The following is a 25,887-nucleotide window of genomic DNA, read 5'->3' as shown; positions in this document are numbered from 1 at the left end:
CATTTGGTTATCCATAAAGATCATTATCAGTCAGAGCCTCACCATTAATCCTTTTGCTGGTTTCCTACCACAGCCTTCTAAACTGAAAGTAGTTTGCTTTTTGCTCTTTAAACAATCTAAAAAGCAATTTTTGCCCCACTATCCATGTGATCTAAAATTTGCTCATTAATATCTTCAGCAGTACTTTGTTGAAGGCATTCTGGAAGACCAAATTTGCTACATCTACTGGCTACCTCTCAGATATTCAGCTTGTTACAACATCCAAAAAAAACTGTCAAACAATTAATTCATATTGACTCCACTTTTATGAAAACAACAGTTGAAAATGCTGGAAATACTAAGCAGATCAGGCAGCATCCATAGAGATAGAAACGAAGCTAACATGGCAGATTAATCACGTTTCTTCAGAACTAGCAGATCCTGCCCAACCATCTTCCCAGTTTAGTTACCACTTGGTTTATAATAGATTCTGGTATTTTATTTATTTGTTGAGACACAAAGCAGAACTGGCCCTTCCGGCCCTTTGAGCTATGCTGCCCAGCAATCCCCCAATTTAACCCCAGCTTAATCACTGGACAATTTACAATGACTGATTAACCTACTAACCGTTACATCTTTAGACTGTGAGAAGAAACCAGAGCACTCAGAGAAAACTCGTGCAGTCACGGGAAGAACGTACAGACCCCTTACAGGCTTCAACGAGAATTGAACCCAGGTCACCTGTAAAGCACTGTGCCAACCACTACGCTACGGTGGCACCCTGATGCCGTCATCCCCATTTTTCCCCTCTTTTCTTCAATAACAGAATTCTATTTCCGGCCTTGCATTCCATGGGAACTCCTCTGGAATTCATGGAATCTCGCAATCAGAATATCTTCAGTCTTCATCATCACTGCTGTTAAAACATTGAAATGCAGGTCATCAAGTTCTGGAGATTTATCCACTTTATTTTTTCTATTTTTAGACTTCTGCAAAGCACCTCTGAATTAATGGTTGCAACAAGAACTCAATACCTGCAGAATTGCAGCAGCTTTATTCTGGACTCGCTATCTGAGAAAGGCCTCAAAAACAACCAGAAACTAAATGTATCCACCTCAATCCTTCTTGGACTCCGATGGAAAATGCATAGCAACAAGAATTAATTTATCTTTTACTCTCAATTTCGTCTGAACAATTCACTTTACTGGAACTCAGTACATCACAAATGTACTTGACGTGGCCCATGAAACAGAGCTTTAAGGTTCCTATCCATAGTTTTAAATGCCTCCAAAGCACCAAACGCTTACCAGTCATCGAAATTTTGCCACAACTGTGTGCAATGGTCTCCATTCAACACACCAATCCAGTAACTATCCATGCCTCTGCTTATTTAGCATACTTGCTGGCATTTTTTCTTTTATTTAGGGATCAAATAACAAAGACATGGTGTTACAAATAAGCAGTCATATTTGTATATCCTGACTGGAAAACTTGGCCCTTCTCCTCCTGACTTCACATTACTATTCTTTTACAATATCATCAGAAGCTGGTCCTTCTGTCTCTGAAAGTTACTCCCTGCTCCAGAATAATGAATTCCTTATGGAACACCATCAGTGCCACTAATTTTGTCATTTTCTGCATCTGTCAATCCTGCAGATCATCTCAGATGCATGTACAATATGGTATTTATTCCCCTTTAATATTGTGTTGGTTGCTGATTTTGATGAACTTTCATAGATTATCATCATCATCAGCTCCCATGTCCAGTTTGAGCTTTGACTGCCATGGCCCACTGTTTCGAGTCAAGTGGATCAATTCATTGGTAATAATTTCCAGTTCTCTGGCTGCTGTCTCCACCATTTGCCTTTGCCTTCCTCTTGCTTTCTTCCCTTCAATCTTTCCCATAATTACTGTGCATTCTAACTCCTCTTTCCTAATCACATGTCCAATGAAGTCACATTGCCCTTTCATGATCTCAGACATTATTTCTCTTTTTGTGCTTGCTCTGCTCATGATATCCTCGTTAGATATTCGTTTCGTCCATGATATTCTTTGGCATAGACTATACTTTGGAAATATTATAAAATCTCTCTCCAAGTGCTTAAAAAATGTAGATGCATTATCAAAGTATACCCTGTACCACTGCCAGCTTCAGTGTTGGCTCAATTCTTCACCGTTTATTGCACAGGACAGCATAGTAAGATACAGGCCCATCAGTCCATGTACTGAAGTAATTACATAATTAAATGCTTATGCTTTACTAAACCAAACCCTCTGCCAACACATGATCCCTATCCTTCCATTCTCTGCACATCTAAGTGCCCAGCGAAGAACATCGTAGACACCTTTATCACATTTGCCTCCACGAACACACCTGAAGTGCATTCTCTGCACCCCATTTCCAACATCAATATCTCCACCACACTTACAGTTCTCACCTTAAATGCATGTTGTTTAGGATGAGAACACTTCAACCCTGGGGGAAAGAAGATACTAACTAACCACTGAATCTATGCCTCTCAATCTTATAAACATCTGGCAGGTCTTATTCATAATAATGACTCCCTTGATGATCTGTTAAAATCCTGGTATTTCTACTGAAATAATACTCTCAATATCACCGCACTGATCAAGCTCTAATTTGACCAAACTGCAAGATTGCATTCATCTGCATAAGGTGGAAGAGAAACATACACAATTGTACAAGGAGGTGGCTGTACATCAGGAACTGAACAAAATGTTTTTAAGCATCTATGACTTTCTGGTAGGATAAAAAGAGCAAAGTATTAAGAGTACAAATACAAGAAATCTCCTCATATACAATAGCCTTATGGAAATTACAACAAAAAGTTTTATAAACTTCAATACACTCAGAGGACCAGAGTACATCATATTGTGAGACCCAAAGGATACAGATAAAACTGTCAAAAGACGCAAAATCAATTGATGATGCTCTGAAGTTAATTCTTTCGGAAATATCTTAATGAAGCTCAAATTTCTCAGTTGTCCAAATTTAAAAGGATTATGTACGCCACACTAAAGTTCCTTTCTCTTCAAAAGAGAAATCAACAAACACGTGTATTTTCTGTACAATTTAAACTAAAACTCATTAGAACCACACCCCCCGACACAGATACACGCACACCTCTTCCAGTACCCCCAAAGGAAAATGAAAGCTTTGAACAATTTGCTCAGAGCTACGCACCCAAAGAGCCAGAGGAAACAAAGGGTCCTTGAGGCTGCAAAGTTTGCCAATTTGAAGATACTGCATGGAATAAGGAATCACTTCCTATTCAAAATGAAGTAATTCAGGAAAATTTAACCAAACTTTTACGAGAAAAAAATACTACATGCAACAAGTAGCTCACATGTAAACAGACATGACATAATCCTCTCATCACATGTATAATGAGTTACAAGTGATTTATTGCATTACTTTTGTGAAACACTAACGTTATTGTACTCATTTGGAGAATGAACTGTTAATTACAGAATGCGGCAAGCATTACTTCAGGCAATAAGCAGAACTGTAGTAGCCTTTGTCAGAAGTCTACTCAAAACCCTGCAGCAGGGTTCGTCCCTTTTGATCACCACCGCACAGAGCACTGGTCCTCCCTTTGCTCCCTAATTAGTGTTAACTGAAGCCAGTTAGGTAAGTAAAGCACCCCCGTCCAAAAAAAAAGAGCAATGACCTCAAAAACAAAGGTTCTCTTATTCCTGCTGTTAATTACTGACCACCATTCGACTGACACAATATTTCCCTCCTGACTTCACTGTATACCACTCTCAAATCCAGAAAGATGAACATGCCACCACTTTGCAATTGTGGGTCACTAGCATACTCAAAAAGTTAGTTCTCCTGAAAAGACAGGAATTTGTGCCAAACTGTCATTAGTGTTAAATTTGTACCCCCCCCCAAAAAAATTCTGTTTCCTACAACTTTATTTAAACCAGAAATACATTCAAGAGTCCCTAAAAATTGTCAGTCTATTTATTTTCATATAACACAGCTTACTCACGTCTTTTCCTCTACTTTGAAAAAACAACCCAGCCAAATTTGAAATGAGACTCTACTGCATGCAGATACAGTTGGTTGCGAATGCTAGGAACGCAAACCTGGAACTTCATATCCATGTCACACTCACGTTTGTAAATGGAGCCCACCACAGGTCTCCTGCAGAGCCATTGGGCATGGGTGTAACTGAGGACCTATGTAAACAGATATGATGCATTTTCTTCTTCAGCAGTTGCTTGCAATCTTCATTCTATTCTTCTAGGCTCCAAGACACAGAATGAGACCAGTTAACCATGGTCTCTTCAGATAGATGGGGGCAAGTAGTGCCAGGCACAGTGATAATTTGCTGGGACATGATATGGACAGCTTCCAATACTCTAATGCATCATTCTCAATACCCCTGCAGACGCACGGTCTCCATTTTGAGCAATATTGGATGAGAACCCAGGGAAGGTCAGAGTCCCAGTGGAATGTCACATTTTTCCCCCCATTGCAGCCAGCCAAGTATAATTAGGACATCAGTGCAAGGGCTGCTAGCATGGAAAAGGACATGGATATCTATTCAAGTAAATAGGAAGGAAGAGAGTGCTCATAACATATTGCCAGTGCCTCGAGGTGCCAGCTGCAAAGATGGTCCCAGCAGCAAAGAGAGTAACTGCATGCAGCTTTCTGCTCCACCAAGAATTTTGAGCCAAGTCAACAGACCACAAACTACACATTGAAGACAAAGGTAAATCATAGAACAGGTGACTGCATTCACAAAAAAATGGCTCCCAAAAATGGGTAGTGGTTCACACTTCACTGAACCTCGCAGGTTGGCTGAGCACCTTAACCTTGAAAGACCTTGCAGTCAACATCACATGATTGTAAAGGCCCTCTGCCAGCCCGCCCCATGTAACAAGGTGTAATAAAAGTTTGCTTTATAGTCTGGCACAGTGAGGCCACTCTCAAGTTGGAGGAACAACATCTCATAATCCGTCGAGGTAGCCTCCAATCAGGTGTGAACATAGATTTCTCTTTGCAGTAATTTTTGCCCATCCCCCCTTCTAGTCCTCACTCTGGCCTCTTACCTCTTCTCACCACCTCCTCCTGGTGCCCCTCCTCCTCCCCTTTATCTCATAGTCCAATCTCCTCTTTATCAGATCCTTTCTTCTCCAGCCCTTTACCTTTTCCAAGCATCACCTACCAGCTTGTAACTTCACCTCCCCTCCCATACCCAACATGGCTTTACCCATCACCAATCAGCTTGTAACTTTCTCTCCGCACTCCCCGCCCCCACACCTTCTTATTCTGGCATCTTCCTCCTTCCTGTCCAGGCCTATGAAGAGTCTTGGCCCAAAACAACAACTATTGATTAATTCCGTAGATGCCGCTGACCTGCTTAGTTCGTCCAGCATTTTGTGTATGTTGATCTGGGAATGGAAGTTTTAATACAAAATGTACTTGGAAATATTCTTGGTGCCAACTTTACATTAATTTGAAAACCTCAGAAATACTCAATTCAGGCTGCTTAGCCTTTTTTTAAAAAATTGGCAATAAAGAAACTAGCAGCTGCTGAGACTTGTAAAGAAAAATTATTTTTGGCCGGAGCAAAAATAATCATTGTACACCAAATATTGAAGGCATTTTGAATTGGGGTTGTACATCACCTCTTCAAACAAATTTACTCTGCCAAATTAAGGGCATGGATCCAATTAACAACACAGGAAATTGTTTTTACAGGCTTGATTACTGTGTGAATTTAAGCATTTGATCTAAACAAAATTAAGAATTAAAGTGGACATCAGGAAATGACTAAAGGTATTCACTTGAATTTAATCAGCATATTTCATAAAATGATCCAAGCAACCATTGCTCAATTTTTAAAAATTTATAATTGATCATCTTCATTGCTTGTTCCTCCTTGTCCATAAATTCTAATTTAAAATTTGGATTTAATACATTTTCTTTTTAAGCTGAAATTTAAGCCCGGGTGCTTTAAGAACTTTGTTTAGTTGTACAAAGAGGCCATTCTGGGTATGTGGGGTAGGGGTGAAAAGTGAGAGAAAAGCCCAACAAACTTTTCCTTCTGTAAATTTAATTTTGCACAGATGACTCATAGCCCTGCATTGATGAATGTGTAAACATATCTAAATATAATGTTAATTCCAGTCTATATATTGTATTTCATCAGGAGAAAATAATTACGCTCATTGTATTTCATCAGGAGAAAATAATTACGCTTTACTAGTTTTATGATAAGCAACTTATGTCGACACAACTCACATTAGAAACGTAAGTGGGTAATCTTAAAGAGCCTTCAACTTGCCTTCAACACCCACCTGTAAGGTGGAACATAGATAGTTGCAAATCACAGTAATACAGCTGAGTTTTGATTCTAAATCTGATGAATAATACAGCAGTTAGAAACTATAACCAGCAGTTCCTAATGTTTATGAATGGCCTAACTGATTCACACCATGATATTTCACAACCCCACCCCCACCCCACAATGTCATCTTTATTCCCCTGATTCTGCTGGGCAGCCACGACCCCAGCTAATTCATAAGCCCTGTTCAAGGGCTTCTCATGTCAGACACATACTTCAAATAAGTCTTCGGTGGTAAGTCACCCTCGTCAGTCCCAAAACAAAGGTCAATGGGCAATCTTGCCTCGCGCCCAAACATCAGATAATATGGCAAGTACCCAGTAGCTTCATTTCATGTACAATAATAACTGTGAACCAGATACCCAATAATGTTGACTCCACCTGCTCTTCTTGCTGATCTTCAGGGTCCCGAGCATGTCTAGCAAGGTCCCATTAAACCTCTCTGGCTGGGGATTACCCTGCGGGTGATAGGACGTGGTCCTCGACTTCTTGACTCCAAGCATGCCCAGTAACTCATGGATGAGTCTGCTCTCGAAATCCCATCCCTGATCACTATGTATTCGCCTGGGAAGGCCATAATAAATGAAATACTTCTCCCAAAACACTTTTGCTACCATAAACGCCCTCTAGCCCTTGGTAGGAAAAGCCTGAGCATATCTGGTATCATGGTCCGTGATGACTAAGACAGTTGCCACGTTGTTGGCATCGGGCTCTATTGATGGGAAATCCATACACACCAGGTCCAGAGGCTCCACGCTCTGCAAGTGGGACAAGGGAGCTGCCCACGCAGGCAGTGTCTTCTACCGAATGCATCAAATGCATGACTTGCAGTATTCTTCGACCCGACTTCATTCAGGGCCAGAAAAAAACAGTCTCTGAGCAATTCATAAACCCCCAAATGTCTAGAATCATCATGAAGTGATTTCAATGCCATCTTCCAATACTTCTCGGGCAGAACCAGCTGGCAGCTCCGGGGTCTGGGGATGATGTGACTCAATATAAGATCTGGTTCTTCAACCAAGGCCATTCTCATAGTAATGGAGGAACCAACACATGTTTCGTCCTCTCCACCTGAGCCATGTCTCCCTTTTCGACCGCCACCCAAATGGTACCAATGCCCACATCATACAGCAACAGCAACTTCCCTAGAACTCAATTCCGGCAGCTGATTTGTCTTCAGAGCAGTCACGTTAAAATAAACTTGGGGGATGGTGTCATCAGAAGACCCCAACTGATCCACCGCTTGCTTCTGCCGCTCCTTTTCCCTCTGCCTTCACGGTGATGGCAAACTGACACAGGGCATTCACCCCTGCGGCAGGAACACCCTCCTACTCCTCATCCCTGACCAGTCCTTCATACGTCCCTCAGGACAAAGCATCAGCATCAATGTTCCTGCTTCCCAGCCAGCAGTTCAGGCTGAAATCATAGGCAGACAATGCTGCCAACCATACATTAGTGATAATTTTTCAAAACTCGTTAGATTCTGGACTAGTTCCTGAGGATTGGAGGGTGGCTAATGTAACCCCACTTTTTAAAAAAAGAGGGAGACAGAAACCGGGGAATTATAGACCGGTTAGCCTAACGTCGGTGGTGGGGAAACTGCTGGAGTCAGTTATCAAAGATGTGATAACAGCACATTTGGAAAGCGGTGAAATCATCGGACAAAGTCAGCATGGATTTGTGAAAGGAAAATCATGTCTGACGAATCTCATAGAATTTTTTGAGGATGTAACGAGTAGAGTGGGTAGGGGAGAACCAGTGGATGTGGTATATTTGGATCTTCAAAAGGTTTTTGACAAGGTCCCACACAGGAGATTAGTGTGCAAACTTAAAGCACACGGTATTGGGGGTAAGGTATTGATGTGGATAGAGAATTGGTTAGCAGACAGGAAGCAAAGAGTCGGAATAAACAGGACCTTTTCAGAATGGCAGGCAGTGACTAGTGGGGTACCGCAAGGCTCAGTGCTGGGACCCCAGTTGTTTACAATATATATTAATGACTTGGATGAGGGAATTAAATGCAGCATCTCCAAGTTTGAGGATGACACGAAGCTGGGCGGCAGTGTTAGCTGTGAGGAGGATGCTAAGAGGATGCAGGGTGACTTGGATAGGTTGGGTGAGTGGGCAAATTCATGGCAGATGCAATTTAATGTGGATAAATATGAAGTTATCCACTTTGGTGGCAAAAATAGGAAAACAGATTATTATCTGAATGGTGTCCGATTAGGAAAAGGGGAGGTGCAACGAGACCTGGGTGTCATTATACACCAGTCATTGAAAGTGGGCATGCAGGTGCAGCAGGCGGTGAAAAAGGCGAATGGTATGCTGGCGTTTATAGCGAGAGGATTCGAGTACAGGAGCAGGGAGGTACTACTGCAGTTGTACAAGGCCTTGGTGAGACCACACCTGGAGTTTTGTGTGCAGTTTTGGTCCCCTAATCTGAGGAAAGACATCCTTGCCATAGAGGGAGTACAAAGAAGGTTCACCAGATTGATTCCTGGGATGGCAGGACTTTCATATGAAGAAAGACTGGATGAACTGGGCTTGTATTCGTTGGAATTTAGAAGATTGAGGGGGGATCTGATTGAAACGTATAAAATCCTAAAGGGATTGGACAGGCTACATGCAGGAAGATTGTTCCCGATGTTGGGGAAGTCCAGAACGAGGGGTCACAGTTTGAGGGTAAAGGGGAAGCCTTTTAGGACCGAGATTAGGAAAAACTTCTTCACACAGAGAGTGGTGAATCTGTGGAATTCTCTGCCACAGGAAACAGTTGAGGCCAGTTCATTGGCTATATTTAAGAGGGAGTTAGATATGGCCCTTGTGGCTACGGGGATCGGGGGTATGGAGGGAAGGCTGGTGCAGGGTTCTGAGTTGGATGATCAGCCATGATCATAATAAATGGCAGTGCAGGCTCGAAAGGCCGAATGGCCTACTCCTGCACCTATTTTCTGTTTCTATGTTAACCACCGATGGCCTGTGGCATCCAGTTTCACTGAGGTCAGGATATAAGTTAGGGGATTGTTCTCCATCCTCACCTCAGACTTGGCCCCATAGAGGTTGTCACTCAGCTTGTCCACCACCGCCCATTTCAACACCAGAAATTCCACCTTGTGCGTGGGATAGTTTTTCCTCAGAGGGCGACAGACTCCAGCTGACAAATGCAACGGGCCTCAACACGGAGCCCTGATCCCGATACAGGACGCCCCCTAAATCCTCTCAGCTTGCATCCGTGTGCAGTACATACGGTAATCGGCGGTCCACAAAGGCCAGCACTGGCACCAGCAGCTCCTTCAGCAACTGAAAGGCCTCCTCACATTTTGCATCCCACCTCAGTCCAAAGGGCTCCCACAGGCTAAGATACTCTCCACCCTCCTGTCCTTTTTCCCCCCCGTCCCTTTCTTCCCCAAGGGAGGGCAATCGCACAGAAGCTGAGTCAATGGGTGACTCACTTTCACATTGCCTTTCACAAACCTCCAATAGTAACCACAGAACCTGAGGAACAAGCACAGAGCACTCACAGTCTGGGGTCCTGGCCAAGTAGTAACTACCTCGATATCAGCTGGGTCTATAGCTACACCATGAGACAATGTGCCCAACATAGCTAACAGACATTTGGCAGAACTCACACTTGTCCAGGGAAAGTTTTAACCCTTCAGCTTTCAGGTGGCCCAGCACCTTCAGCAGCCTCGCTTCATGTTCTTCCAAGGTGGATCCAAATACTATGAGGTCATCCAGATATACCAATACTCCAAGCAAGGTCATATCCCCCACTGTCTTCTCAATTTATTTTCAATAAATATTTATTTTCAATATTTTTAATGTTTATAAGCAAAAAAAAAATCAAAACTATTGAAGGCAGAATAATACTGGAAAATAATTTATTACAACTAAACTTTCAAAGGAAATTGGATGAACACTTAAAATATATATAATTTTTTGAAGTTTAGGAAAGTGGTGGTGCTGTTGCCAAAAGACCTTTCAATAGTTGCACAAATGCAGGCTCCTTTTATGCTGCACGGTCTTCTCAATAGTTCAAAGTAAATTTATTATCAAAGTACTTTTACGTTACCTTATAATGTTACCTCGAGATTCATTTTTCTTGCAGGTACTTATAAGAATAAATATAGAATAGGATTTACTAAAAACGAACCATAAAGGAAGATGGAATGTGCAAAAGAAGTTTTGTAAATAAGAACGAAATGATACAAGAACACAAGTTGTGGAGTCCTTGAAAATGAGTCTGTAGAATTGGACAGAAAGCAACAACCAAAGGCAAATCACCAGAGCAGTGTTAAAGCACAACGCAAATCTCCAACAAGAATGCTGCCAGGTTTGTGCTTCCACAGCCAAGCACAGAGATTAATTTTGGGGCATGTATCCTATTCAGATATGTGCTGAAATCAGTGAGGTATTTTACAATTATCAAAGAGCTCAGTTATTTCTGAGCTTCTCTGCACTGCAAATATTAAAAGGATATAAATATATTAAAGGGATAGACAGAACTCAAATCAATGACATTAGAACCAAATTGCATATGGCTCTTTGCAGTGACCCAGGTTTCATGAAGCTCACAGTTAACATCTCACTTCATCTCCATTTTCCTCAACTTCAAATTCCTTAAGAGAAAAATAAGGAAAGAAACAAAAAAAAGGGAGAAAAATTCTTTGAATTTTTTTTCAGCTATCTGGCATTTTGGTTTTCATCAATGTATCAAAATAAACAAGGCCGCGTCTGCTCTCGAAACTATGCCTTCAAATCAGAGGAGATTCTTGCTCAGAAAACAAGTTTGTTCCAAATGCAGTCTCTGTGAAGAAGTGATTCCAGGTGAAATCACCTCTGCACTGAAGGATATTTCTTACGAAGCCTGCGGACTGTTCGGCCAGCAGGAGTACTCATGCCCCATTTGGTGTGTATAAACCATCGCTGCTGTACGAGTGAAACCAGCCTTGTGAGGAGGTTGTTTATAACAGCAGAGCAGCTGGGCCAGGGCTGTCTTTTCTCCAAGTATGAAATGACTACACTCCACCAGTTTCCTATTAATTCACAGTTTATATTTCCGCATTACAGAGCCACATCCAGTTTTCAAATCATAACAAATTAAAATTTTAAGTGCACTAAAATAAATACCCCTGCATTTAAACATTCTGCATTTGTTTTATGTTTACATTAAGACATGCTTCTGAGAAATTACCGCAACAACATACATTTTATAGCACACAAGATAAACATGCAATAAAACTCGCAGTAACTATCGTTTCAGTGACACATTAGTGTAAGATTGGACAAAAGATCCATCTGCACTATTAGTATACATATTTTTAATACAAAGGCATCCAAGACCAGAGTCCAGTATTGGGTATGTCAGGGAAAAAAAAAGCTGTGGCTGCATTGAGAAACATAAGCAGGTGATTAACTGCTAAGAATTTTTTTTTGCTTGAAGTACAACTGAGGAACTATCAAGTACTTGGTTAAATTTATAGCTCGAGCAATAGAACTCAAAATATAACTGAGTTAAACAAAGTTTAAAAATTAAATAAGACCAATTGAAAGTGGGGCTGGATGGGTTAAGTGCCTGACTGCAGTTTTGTGTGGGCTTCTAAACAATCTTAACAAATAAATATTTCAGGGCATGTCATCTCCAGCTTGAATCAGTCTACCCCGGAATCACTGAGAAAAGTGAAGGCAATCTGAAACAAGAGCTGGAGGAGGAACTTCTGCATGTTTTATCCAGAATATAATCACACTCCACAGGAAAACACAGATTTGGGGGGAGTGGGGGCAGATAGCTATGAATTTTGGGGATCATGCTGCGGGGACTTGCAACATACTGAGAAACACCTACAGAAGCTGACCAACAGATACAACGTGCCCAATACCAGCAAGGACAAGAAAGACAGATGTTCGACTCTGTTGCACCAATTAGAGCGAGGAGGGAGATTGGAACATCGAGGCGATAGCGAAAGGTGTGCACTGGCTGCCTGCCTTTTTAGATCACTGGAGGATCGTTCTGTTGCCAGAGAGGGAAAGGCCTGCTGCCGTGCCCAGAGAATGTTACCCAGGTTTGGATATGGACTTGTACTGCACACCTTTCTTTTCCAGTCACGGTTTTCTATATTCATCTGATCTTTCTCAGTTTTTTGTGTGCAGGGGAGGGGGTTTTGTGGGTTGATGATTATGCTGCCATTCTTTCTTGGTTTCGTGGCTATCTGGAGAAGAAGAATTTCAGAGTTGCATACTTAGATGATAAATGAACCTTTGGGGGGAAAAAAAACACTGGATCACATTCAGATTTGAATAGCTGTGATCAATGGAATGCTGCAGTGACTGACTTCACAATCCGTCGCTCACAACCTATACTAATGACTTGGACACGAGCATGAAGCATAATATGTCCAAGCCTCCAAACGTTAAGCTGAGTGGGAAGAAGAGTGGATAGGGATCATGTGGTATTTTAAAATATCATTGAGGGCCGGATAGAAAATAGCAGTGAACGCCAAGGAAAACTACAGAAAACTACAAGAACATTAATAGAGCAGAACTAGAAAATAACAGATGGCTAGCTCATAGATAATAGTCATAGTCATACTTCACTGATCCCGGGGGAAATTGGTTTTCGTTACAGTTGCACCATAAATAATAAACAGTAATAGAACCATAAATAGTTAAATAGTAATATTTAAAATATGCCAGTAAATTATTAAATAAGTCCAGGACCAGCCTATCGGCTCAGGGTGTCTGACCCTCCAAGGGAGGAGTTGTAAAGTTTGATGGCCACAGGCAGGAATGACTTCCTATGACGCTCTGCGTTGCATCTCGGAGGAATGAGTCTCTGGCTGAATGTACTCCTGTGCCCACCCAGTACATTATGTAGTGGATGGGAGACATTGACCAAGATGGCATGCAACTTAGACAGCATTCTCTTTTCAGACACCACCATGAGAGAGTCCAGTTCCATCCCTACAACATCACTGGCCTTACGAATGAGTTTGTTGATTCTGTTGGTGTCTGCTACCCTCAGCCTGCTGCCCCAGCACACAACAGCAAACATGATAGCACTGGCCACCACAGACTCGTAGAACATCCTCAGCATCGTCCGGCAGATGTTAAAGGACCTCAGTCTCCTCAGGAAATAGAAACGGCTCTGACTCTTCTTGTAGACAGCCTCAGGGTTCTTTGACCAATCCAGTTTATTGTCAATTCGTATCCCCAGGTATTTGTAATCCTCCACCACGTCCACACTGACCCCCTGGATGGAAACTGGGGTCAGCGGTACCTTAGCTCTCCTCAGGTCTACCACCAGCTCCTTAGTCTTTTTCACATTAAGCTGCAGATAATTCTGCTCACACCATGTGACAAAGTTTCCTACCGTAGCCCTGTACTCAATCTCATCTCCCTTGCTGATGCATCCAACTATGGCAGAGTCATCAGAAAACATCTGAAGATGACAAGACCCTGTGCAGTAGTTGAAGTCCGAGGTGTAAATGGTGAAGAGAAAGGGAGACAAGACAGGATAAACACCAAATAATAGGGTTGTTTGGAAGAGGGAAATCACTTATTACTTATAAAATACATGTTCCTGCCTCCAGAGGCACTGTTCATTCAGTACAAACATCACTTCCTGTACATGAACTTTTTTTTACATCATCTCCTGCACGGGCTAATTCAGATTTCAGCTTGAAGCACAGATGATAGAAAGGCACTGTCCACTCTTCAATTGTCCTTGAAACAGCAAAATCTGAGAGTCTTAAGCTTTCTTGATCTTGGTAAATATTATGTAACTATAATTTGAAGGAAGTATAATATTTACCATTCACCACTGTCATTGTGCCAGGAGTCCACTCCAGTCCACGGCATAGCTACAGGATGTTGCATGTGTGCATTATCTCGCTTAATGCTGATAGTGAGAATAAATCAGTAATATTAGTATATTCAGGTGCACAATGATCCTGGAAAATATGTAGCTCGGGTGGTTGATGATTGGGTTGAGTTATTCTCTGATCTTAGCAGTCCATTTGCAAATCTTGTCACCATATGAGATGTCATCAGTGCTCTGCTCACTGTGTTTTACAGAATCCTCTTCCAGTAAGATAGCTCTGTGTTGGGTTGTAGCGGCTTCTATGGGGTCAAAGGTGCTACTGTCCTATTTAAACACATTTTTAATGATGGCAAGATTCTGCAATAGATGAAGAACTGAAAGTACTGCAGGTCTACCCCATCAGTGAGCTGCACATCATGCTGCAGCATGAGTCAAAGGAGGCATCGACCAATGACCGTCTTGGTCGCTTTTCTTATGATCACAAAACTCTTTTGGACATTATCAATGCGGCACACTGCATGTCTGATTCACTGATTTAATGGTGGGTGAGCAGCACAGACTCGGACATCGCGAGGATCAGGCCTCAAGCCACAGTGTTGCCTGCTTTGGGTCTGGGTGATTTCTGAGAAGGTGTTGAACTCCCTGCCTTGCTTGGTATTCAACGCACCGTGAGGGCACTGGAATGTGAATTGAGGCACGAATGAGATCACGAGGTACAAATACACCAATCAAGTTGTACCAAGTGCCAGTGAAACATTAAAATAACAAACATTGGGGAGCTGATCAGAACATAGGTCTCAAGTTACTGTGACATGCTGTAAGGTCCCACTGCTAAAATAATGGTTTCTCTGTAGCAGCAATGTTTGGGTTATGACGAGAGATGACGGGGTTTGGAATGCTGGGGCTATCCAATGAGAGAAATGTACTTTCTTGAGAGTCTGGAAAAGAGATTTTCGCGGTCTTTTGCTGGGGAGAGATGAGGAGAGAAGACGCGAATGAAGAGAGTTGGCAGACCACCAGATAGAGTGGACTTGGAGCAAGGATGCGAAGGTCAGCGACAATTGGGGGTCGGTAGTGGACGACTGGTTTATCAGTGAGCTCCAACATTGCGCAATAGAATGTTTCGTGAGAATGGGCCCTTTTTTTGTTTTCTTTACTAACGATATAGTCGAAGTAAGAATTATAAAGCTTAATCGTTTAATTGCCTACTGTGTACTGTTTGTTATTTCTGGGTACTGATTTGTAACAGGGGACACATCACGCAGCATCCACCCAAACAAGATCTCTTAAGTTTGGCCAGGCCGGGGAACTATCACCCCCTATATTAAGCCACTAGCCAAAGCAAGAGAGTTATATTTTGAAGGACACAAATACATGACTGCAAACATAAAAAGTGGACTGAGTAGAAAGGAAGTTTTGAACCAGTCAGCCAAAACGTAGTCTAATATTCATTTTCGTATCTTCATTTCCCTCCAAAGAGGGTAGCCACTTTTACCCCCAAAAACACACCCATTCTGCACTTTCAGAAACGTGCAAAATTCCAAATTTACATCAAAGATTCAAAGTACATTTATTACCAAAGTATGCATGCAGTATACAACCCTGACATTTGTCTTCCCCACAGACAGCCAGAGAATGAAAACCATGGAACCAGTTCAAAAAAAAAATCAAATCCACTCCCAAGCACAATATAAAACACAAATCATGCAAATAGCAAAGAAAATCACACACAGAATATTAAACCCAGAATCGAAAAAGTCCAGGCATATTCAGTTCTGCTCAGTGTTCGTTATCTGCAAGACACACCAATCAAAAATCGCCCAAAATAGTAACAATAAAAAAAAAGGAGCAACCAGAACCACATCATAACGAGTCCGATCCACAAAACACGTCAATTAAACCTCGCCCGGAACTCCGCCACCATCCTCCGGCAGCAGAGAGGGAGATAATTCGAACGTAGGGACCTTCCTCCAACAGCATCGAGAGGGATCATTCAAACACTAGAACCCTCCTCCGACAGCAGTGAGAAAGAGAGAAAGAGAGAGACAAGTAGTCGGTGCTGAACACACGCTCACCTTCCGCACTCACCTTGATGATTTCAATCCTCCTCTGAGCTTTCATCAGGGAGATTGGCCAGGAACAGTTTATCATGGGCTCACAACCCATCTCGAGGATTCTTGGCACGAGGATGCATGCTTCACCCAAAACCTCACTGAACCCTTTCAGAGACAGCAAAGCACCACATCGCTCAATCGGCCCAGAAAAACACATCACTAAAACGCAGATCACAGACTCCAATAGCAGCAGAGCCGCATTTTAAAAGAAAAAGATGGAACAGAAGTGAAAGATGTAGTTTTGTGAACCATCTGGAGGACGTCACCCTCAGTCACATTGTTCACTGATGCCATCTTCTTCCTGATTAGGTCGCACAAGATTAGGCCAAGTCAGAATTTCAAAGAGTTAGGCAAGCACAATGTTTGCAAGATCTGAAGAATTCACTTCAATCAATATTATCTTGTACATCAACAGGAAATGATGACAGTTGATCCATGGGGGTACATTAAAAGTTATGTCACCTACTGCTATAGAGATTTATTTTCTTAACTGTAAAAGGATCATGTCATTGTTAGGTATTCCAATCAGGTTCTTTTCTACCAAAGTCAAAGTGTTTCTTAGGAGGAGGAAAATGCATATTGGGAACTCTTGCAAACTGTCACAGCCTTTATAGCAACCACAAAGTGATAAAACCTCGAAATTTTCAATACATACTCTCAAGCTGGTTAAAGGTTTAACATTTCTCAAGCCACAGTCTAACTGGCAACGGAAATGAGCTACATCCTTTTGGCAATTATTAATGCAGCAATTTTGAACTAATTAGATTTATGGCAGAGAAAACTCAGCTTTAACACTTTGAGTACTGACATTCATTCCAGTCCGAATAACAACAATACTGCTAAACATGAAATACAACTTAGATTGCTGCAGTTAAGATATATCTTGCTTCCCCATTTCCAAAGCTTGTTTCCAGCTCTCCGTCGCTGTGAAGAATAAATAGACCCGAGAAAAAGGCAAGCCCTGGTGTACCATGTGCATGGTCAGCTTTGGAAGTCATGCAACAAAGGAAATGCATGCAAACCTGTACCACTTTACCCAAAGCTGATTGTTCTGAAAACTTCTGATTAAGGCTTGGATTTCAACTTACATGAGCAGTTTAACAAGATAAGAGACCATGATTTTGCAGGAAAGCTACTCGTCTGGACACAAAATAAGAGCCCATGGTTTTGCAGGAAAGATACTAGCCTGAACACAAGATGGGCTGAATGGCAAAAGGCAAAGAGTGGGAATAAAGGCGGCCTTTTCCTGTTGGCTGCCAGTGACTAGTGGTGTTCCACAACGATCGGTGTTAAGACCGCTTCTTTTCATATTATATGTCTATCATTGCAGACAATACAAAGACAGGCAGAGGGTAAGTAGTGTTTAGGAAGCAGGGAGCCTGCAGAAGGCCAGATAGATGGGAGAATGGGCAACAAAGTGGCAGACGGAATTACAGTATAGGCAAGTGTATGGTAATGCACTTCGGTAGAAAGAATGAAGGTGTAGACTTTTTTGTAAGCAGGGAGAAAATTCAAAAATCAGAGGTGCAAAGGGACTTGGGAGTCCCACAGCAGGATGAGTCAGTTGTGAGGAGATTAATGCAAAATTCACATTCACTTCGAGAGGACTAGAATATAAATGCAGGGATGTTCTGCGGAGACTTTATCAGACTGGACTTGCAGTACTGAGAGCAGTTTTGGGCCCCTTATCCAAGAGATGATGTATTTGCATTGGACAGGGTCCAGAGGAGGTTCACAAGAAGGATTCTGGGAATGAATGGGTTAGCGCCTGAGGAGAGATTGCTGGCTCTGGACCTGTACTCGCAGGAGTTTAGAAGAATGAGGGGAAATCTCATTGAAACTTATTGAACACAGAAAGGCCTAATTGGAGTGGATGTGGAGAGGATGGCACCTATAATGGAGGAGTCCAGGACCAGAGTAGTGAATCTGTAGAATTCATTGCCACGGATGGCTATTGAGACCGAGGCATTTGGTATACTTAAGGTTCTTGATTAATCAGGGCATCAAAGGTTACGGGGAGAAGACAGGAGAATGGGATTGTGACGGATCATAGATCAGCCATGACAGAATGGCAGACCTGATGGGCCAAAAGGCCTAATCCTGCTCCTGTGGTCTATGGTCCTACACTAGTTTACTAAAAGTTATTTCAAGATTACTAAGATAGGGTTCTTATAAAATAATGATTTTAACTTACAAACCTTGTCTCCAGTGGAAACTGTTCAATGGTACAACAATGTAGTTTGATAGGAGAATAATTGGACTGATTTGCCTCATTCAGGTAAAAAATGGAAATCTAAGTTACAGGAGGCATCTGCCATTTGGCCCATTGCCTGAGAGAGATGGAAGGTAAAGGGTGATGAAAAATAAAGGCCAGCAGACACTCGCAAGATAACAAACTTCATCCATTTTAGTCAAAAACAAATAGGTTTTTGTCCCCAAGTCAGAAAATTAAAAAAAAAATCACTCAACATGGAATGCATACCTCCACAATACTGTAATAAGTAACATCAAAAGCATCACTAATCCGAACAATTAGCTGAAGTCAGAGAGAGGCAGCTAGTTCCACCAATCACAGGAAAAAATGTTTGCACACACATCAGACTATAATATTTAATACTAGGAACTGGTTACATAAGGTGTCTTTAAGACATGCTGTAATCTTCCTTTCACGCTTTTGCTTTGAATAAATAAGTATTTTTGAGTTAGATGTGATTACCTTTACCTATTTAAGGTATGTTTGAGTCTGTGCACATGCAGGGCCGGGTTTCAGAAGTGATGCATTTAGTATGCGTCCTTGCCCCTTTTCCAGACTTAGAACAAACAAATCCCATGCACATAGGACTTGCCAATTCTGGTGAACTTACCCCAGTTCATTTTGGAAAATTAAAAAAAACCGCAGGGGGAAGAAATCCAAAATAAAAGCAGAAAATACAGGAAATACTCAGCACGTCAAGCTGCATCTGTGGGAAGAGAAAGAGTCATGCAGACCTCTTAAAGGTCTTTGGCCTGAGATATTAACTCTCTTTTAGTTCACCTTTGATCCAGACATGCCCTCTGTTCCAGTGACATCTTCAACAGTAACAGACATCCCATTCCAATGAGAGGAATCACAATTTCAAGTGACAGAATTCATTCATGACCTGGTTACAGAATTCATTCATGTTGTTGGTACAACAGAGCTCATGGTTAAATGTCAAATTAAGAACTACAACCAACTTAACAGCATTTCTACTTGAGTGCATTTTAGAATGCAATTGTCACATTCCTTCAACACAACATTGCCATATGCTACTCATTATCAAAAGATAAGAAAGTTAAAAAAAATTTTGCCTGCATTTCACAGAGGACATGTAAGGAAACTACTTCAGCAACAGCTTGACTAATGACTACCTGATACACTGGTTATTGAATGGTTTTCCTGTTACACAAACAGCAGAGGTTTATCTCAAATGCAAAATGGAACAGTGATACATTCCCACCAGAGCCAGATATTTCCTGTCAAAAAGCCAGAAATCTGTCAACTCTACAGAAGTTTGCACCTTTCCTGGCGGCTGTGGTTCAGCAGCATGAGCTCATACGGCACAATTAGATTTTAAAACAAACTCTTGAGAAACGGACAAATGAGATCCAGGTTTAGCATTTCATTCGAAGTACAATCAAGGAACATCTATCATGCAACGGAATGGCATCCACTCTTCCGTACAAAGCTCCAGAGTGAAATCGACTTCCAATAGCAAACAAACTTCAACTTATTTCATACGTGTTGAAGGACTTGAAATTCTCAATTCCAAATCCCAAGTCATTAGTGAAGAAACGTCAGGATTGGCACCTGGGCAACAGAGAAATAAGCTCAAGGCAACTTGAAAGTTGAAACACACAATTTGTAGTTGTGCCTTATTTGAACTGACTCAGTGATTCATTGGCAAATGTGCTACACAACTCCAGAAACAGCAGACCCTTCAAGAAAACGCCTGAGTTGATCCCAACTGCTGATCCCAGCAATGAAAAATAATTAATCTTCGTCATTTCAGGCTATTGGCTGGGAATTGGACTGAGAATGAAGGTAGCAAAGGGTGAACAAATCTTTTCTACAATCAAGATTTGTGTTGAAACCATAATTCCAGACTTCAATTGGGAATCAATAACAAAGAAAGAAATTGGCGTTAATTGTTACAATGGAAAATGAAACACTAAAATTCACTTTCCATCTACAAGCATATTTGGGCCCTTAAAACTGCATCTTCCTATACAATACAAACTCATCTCTTACTTTCAGTTCTTTATTTAAGTTAAGATGGAAGCACTCACAGCTTTTCCAGCAACTGTCCAGTGCTTTTGGCTCGGAAGGCGTCTTTCGCATCCAGGTCTCGGATCTTGCGTGCCAATTCACGAACTTCTCTGCTCAGTTTATTGTACCTGTTAAAAATAGAAGGATCACAGCCTTCATTTTTCACCAAAGTAATTACTCCTTCATTTCTACTAGAATATAAAATCAAAAGTAATCACTGAGCTTGTTGAACATGACAGTGAAATGATGCTCAAAAGGCAAGCCACATTTGAAGAAAACTCTTCAACCCATATTGATGAGCCCTCAGAAGGTCCATCATGGAGAACCTGCAGCCTAACATAACCAGGCTCCCACCTTCAAACCTCTCATGTTGGAACCTCAAATGGAAATTGAACAAGATTTTCCACACAGTTACTCAGTTATTCAACTGCAAATCATTTTACTTACAAGAAAGTAAAGATATCATGAGAAGAAAAATTGTTGTGCTAATTGGTCAAACTGGTAACTGTCATGTCAGATGACATGAAACTTCCTGTGGAAATGCTCATTTATCAGAATTAGGATGAATCTGACAGTGTATAAGAAAACATTTTCCCTCATGTTTGAGGACTGCAGGACGAGATTAAGTATTCAGCAACAGCTCACTGGTCAATTCTTACCAAGCACAAAACAAAAAAAAATTAGTTTCAAGTGTAAATTTTACAATTTCCTCCCCCCACCACCCCCAATCCATTGTTTGGCAGAGCCATCATTGCACAGTCATGATTATACCACAAGGTAACAAAGGGAGAGCACTGTTTTTAAATAGAGTTGCAAATTGTGCGAAAACAGTGGACAAGATTAGCGCCTGGTACGGAAATACTGTTATGGACTTGCATTACACAATTTTTTGTTAGAAATGATAAGTATGCACCAAGTACATAACACAAATTTATCCTTAAACTAGGTTTTACAAATAATGTCTCCTCAATAATAAATATACCGCTCGGATACTGCTGGAGAGGTGGTGACAGGGCAACCTACCGGGGAAGCCACAGTGACCCGATCTCCAGCACTGAGTCAGGCTCTGTGGCTCAGAAGGGAAAGGGGGAAGAAGGCTGCAGTAGTGATAGAGGATTCCATAATTAGAGTAGAAAGCAGATTCTGTGTACATGAAAGAGACACCCAGGTGTTATGTTTCCTCCCAGGTACGTGGGTCAGGGATGTCTCGGATCAGGTCCACAGCATTCCAAAAGGAAGAGGGCGAACAGCTGAAAATCTGGTACATATTGGTACCAACTACATAGGTAGGAAAAGGGAGCAGGTCCTGAAGAGGGAATATATGGTGTTTGGCAGAAAGTTGAAAGGCTGAACCTGCAGGGTAGTAATCTCTGGATTGCTACCATTGCCACATGCTAGTAAGGGCAAGAATAGGATGATTTGGCAGATGTATGCGAATTGATGTTGGAGGCAGGGTTTCCGATTAATGGATCATTGGGATCTCCTCTGGGAAAGGTATGACCTGTACAAAAAGGATGCACTACACCTGAACCTGAGAGGACCAATATGCTTGCAACCTATCAGTGGACGTGGAGAGGATGTCTGCTATAACACGGGAGTCTAGGACCAGACAGCACAGCCTCAGAATGGAGGGTCATCTACTTAGAATGAAAATGAGGAAAAATTTGTTCAGCCAGAAGGTGGCAAGTCTGTTGAATTCATTGCCAGACAGCCGTGCATGCCAAGTCATTGGGTACATTTAAGGCAGAAGCTGACAGGCTCTTGACTTATCAGGGAGGAGCCAGGAGAATTGGGTTGAGGGGGATAACAAATCAACCATGATGGAATGGCCTAATTTGCTTCCATGTCTTATGGCAGGGGTCCCCAACCTTTTGCGCACCGAGGACCGGTTTAATATTGACAATATTCTCGCGGGCCTCGCATGCATTCAAGTTGGACAGTGGGTGTGACAGGGAATGAGGAAAGGTGCAGCTGACTCATATCGTTTCATATCGCCAAATCATATCGTTTCCTCGCGGCCCAGTAGCACATGCTCAAGGGAGAAGCCAGGAGAATTGGGTTGAGGGGGATAACAAATCAACCATGATGGAATGGCCTAATTTGCTCCCATGTCTTACAGTGCAAATTAAAACTGCATTTGAATGGCTCACTGAAAACAGTCACCAGTCCTGCTGCCTCAATATTCAGTGAAACTCAGCACTGGACCAAACACTAACTAATCTTACCTGCCAACATGATGGCACTGCAAGCACGATCCCTCAAAAACACTGGGCAATAAAAGCCAAGGACATAGGAGGGAGAGGGGAAAACATTTGCAGAATCACAATCAGGTTTAATAATACTGGCACACGTTGTGAAATTGGTTGCACTGCAGCAGCAGTACAATGCAATACATAACACATTTTGCAGAACTTAAAACAAATTTACTTCGTCTTCTATGTGATACTCTGCAACACTTCATACTTAAATAACTAATTGTTAATTGTGGTGTTGGATTTCTATTTTGATTAGGGTTGGTATCTAGGTTCATGAGTCAGGAAAAGTATCATATGGAAACCTACCCTTTCACCACCAACTCCATCTTCTCAACAACTCCTCCCATAATCTGACACCCACTTACACATTAGAAACAATTTACAATAACTAATTAACCGACCAACCCACACATCAAGACACTGATGGAACCTCTTGCAGAAACAGGGTGAATATGTAAACTTCAGGTGGTCAGGATTGAACCTGGATATCCAATGCTGAAAGGCAGTAGGTCTATCTGATGTGCCACTGTACCACGTCCTCATAAGGCTCAAGATGGTGGGACTAAAATAATTAAGTGGAACTCTTGGTTCTGCTGAAAAGCTGAAGGACTTGCTAAGCGTTTGCCTTTCTGTCTTCCCTCCTGCTATACATAACAGTCCCATTGTCCTGATTCATAAGGACTGAAATAGAGGGGTCTCGGCCCGAAACATTTACTGTTTACTCATTTTGTAGATGCTGCCTGGCCAGAGCTCTTCCAGCGGGGTGGGGGGGCGGGGGGAGGGTGTTGCGTGTTGCTCTGGATTTCCAGCACCTGCAGACTTTGTGTTCATGATTCAAGCATTTTAATTAAAGTTAAACTCTGTGCCCAAGATAGAAATATTCAGAGCCAGCCTCAAATTTCTCACACTTCAATCTAATGTGTCAAGAAATATTCAAGGCATTCACAAACTAGTTATATTGGACCAGGCTACTTTAAAAACTTAATATACAACAACCGGACCCGCACCCCTTTAAATACTGGCATTTGATTGCTCAGATTACCCATTCCCAGCAGCACTGGAAAGGAATTGAAACACTCAAAGCAAACACACAAACTTTTATGAAAAGAAATGTCAAATCAAATTCCAGTCAGCAGAAAATCTCAAACCTTGAACTCTTCTTGCAGTAAATGAAAGGTTCAAAGCCCAACTAAAACAACCTAAAAATCTCACAAGTCAAACACCCTTTTTCCAAAGCTCTACAAACATGTCAAAACAATGTTTTAAAGCTTCAATGGCAGCAGCAGAAGAGAAAATAACTATTTTAACAGCAGACAATGAAGCAAAACAAAGGCAAGTCTGCTAATGCATGCCTAAAACATCACTACCATTTTCAAATACATACTGATTGCAACTCTCCCTGGGGCAAGGCAAGCAGTGAAAGATGCTTTCTACTGTCATGAATGCTATAAACCCCCAGCAAATGACAGACAGAATGTTTTGAAAGCTTGGTCAATGGTTGCAATAAATTTGGTTCAGCTTGGACTGACAAGCATTGAATTACAAGGACAATTACATTTTATTAATGTGCTGGAATTGTGCCACATTTTCTGCAGTTAATATTGATTTTGATGATTAGCTCCATTTGATAGGAAGCTTGTTAAAAGCACAGTTCTCAATGAGAAAGATGAGGAGGAATAAAAGAGGGGTTGATGATAGGCACCATGTACTCAATAAGCATCACGCAGAAAATATTGCAATGGCATGTTATGGAATGTTATGATGAGGTTGTATAAGGCATTGGTGAGGCCAAATCTGGAGTATTGTGTTCAGTTTTGGTCACCAAATTACAGGAAGGATATAAATAAGGTTGAAAGAGTGCAGAGAAGGTTTACAAGGATGTTGCCGGGACTTGAGAAACTGAGTTACAGAGAAAGGTTGAATAGGTTAGGACTTTATTCCCTGGAGCGTAGAAGAATGAGGGGAGATTTGATAGAGGTATATAAAATTATGATGGGTATAAATAGAGTGAATGCAAGCAGGCTTTTACCACTGAGGCAAGGGGAGAAAAAAACCAGAGGACATGGGTTAAGGGTGAGGGGGGAAAAGTTTAAAGGGAACATTGGGGGGGGCTTCTTCACACAGAGAGTGGTGGGAGTATGGAATGAGCTGCCAGATGAGGTGGTAAATGTGGGTTCTTTTTTAACATTTAAGAATAAATTGGACAGATTCATGGATGGGAGGTGTATGGAGGGATATGGTCCGTGTGCAGGTCAGTGGGACTAGGTAGAAAATGGTTCGGCACAGCCAAGAAGGGCCAAAAGGCCTGTTTCTGTGCTGTAGTTTCTATGGTTTCTATGGCTGTAGATAATTTACCTTCCCAGCCCCAGACCATACCACCTTTGGCAATCATCCTCTTTCCATGACTACAGACATCGACCAACAATTGCAATATACCAATGGCACAATACTGAATTTCATTTACAACTCTTGAATAAAACAGTTCACAACTGCACACAGCAAGACCAAGAACGAAGCATAATCTGGTAAATGGCAATGAACTCCAGATCATTCTGCAGGCTGAGGGGGTGATAGATAGGACATAGAGAGGTAGTTAGACCATAAGACATGGGAGCTGGCTCATCGAGTCTGCTCCACGATTCAATCACGGCTGATCCTTTTATATCTCCTCCTCAACCCCATTTCCCAGCCGTCTCCCCGTAACCTTTGATGCCATGTCCAATCATGAACTCATCAATCTCTGTCTTAAGTACACTCAACAACCTGGTCTCCACAGCTGCATGTGGCAACAAATTCCACAAATTCAACAAGAAGAGATAGTAAGAGATTTGAAAGTGGGAGGGGGAGGGGGAGATCCGAAATGATAGGAGAAGACAGGAGGGGGAGAGATGGAGCGAAGAGCTGGACAGTTGATTGGCAAAAGGAATATGAGAGGATCATGGGACGGGAGGCCGAGGGAGAAAGAAAGGGGGAAGGGGGAAGCCCAGAGGATGGGCAAGGAGTATAGTGAGAGGGACGGAGGGAGAAAAAGGAGAGAGAGGAAAAAAAT

General features: G+C 41.9%; 1 protein-coding gene across 1 annotated transcript in view; it reads right to left on the bottom strand.

Moving 5' to 3' along the window:
- The window catches only part of imp3 (IMP U3 small nucleolar ribonucleoprotein 3), a 214,913-nt gene that overhangs the window by 167,985 nt on the left and 21,041 nt on the right, over positions 1–25,887 (bottom strand). Inside the window, exon 2 of the mRNA XM_072274342.1 lies at positions 20,604–20,711. Within this exon, the coding sequence (XP_072130443.1) occupies positions 20,604–20,711 (108 nt within the window). The remainder of the gene's footprint in view (positions 1–20,603; positions 20,712–25,887) is intronic.

Source organism: Mobula birostris, chromosome 12, assembly GCF_030028105.1.
Source record: "Mobula birostris isolate sMobBir1 chromosome 12, sMobBir1.hap1, whole genome shotgun sequence".
In the NCBI taxonomy this organism is placed as follows: domain Eukaryota; kingdom Metazoa; phylum Chordata; class Chondrichthyes; order Myliobatiformes; family Myliobatidae; genus Mobula; species Mobula birostris.
Note: the sequence above shows the minus strand (reverse complement) of the source record. Positions and strands in the feature narration are given on the sequence as shown.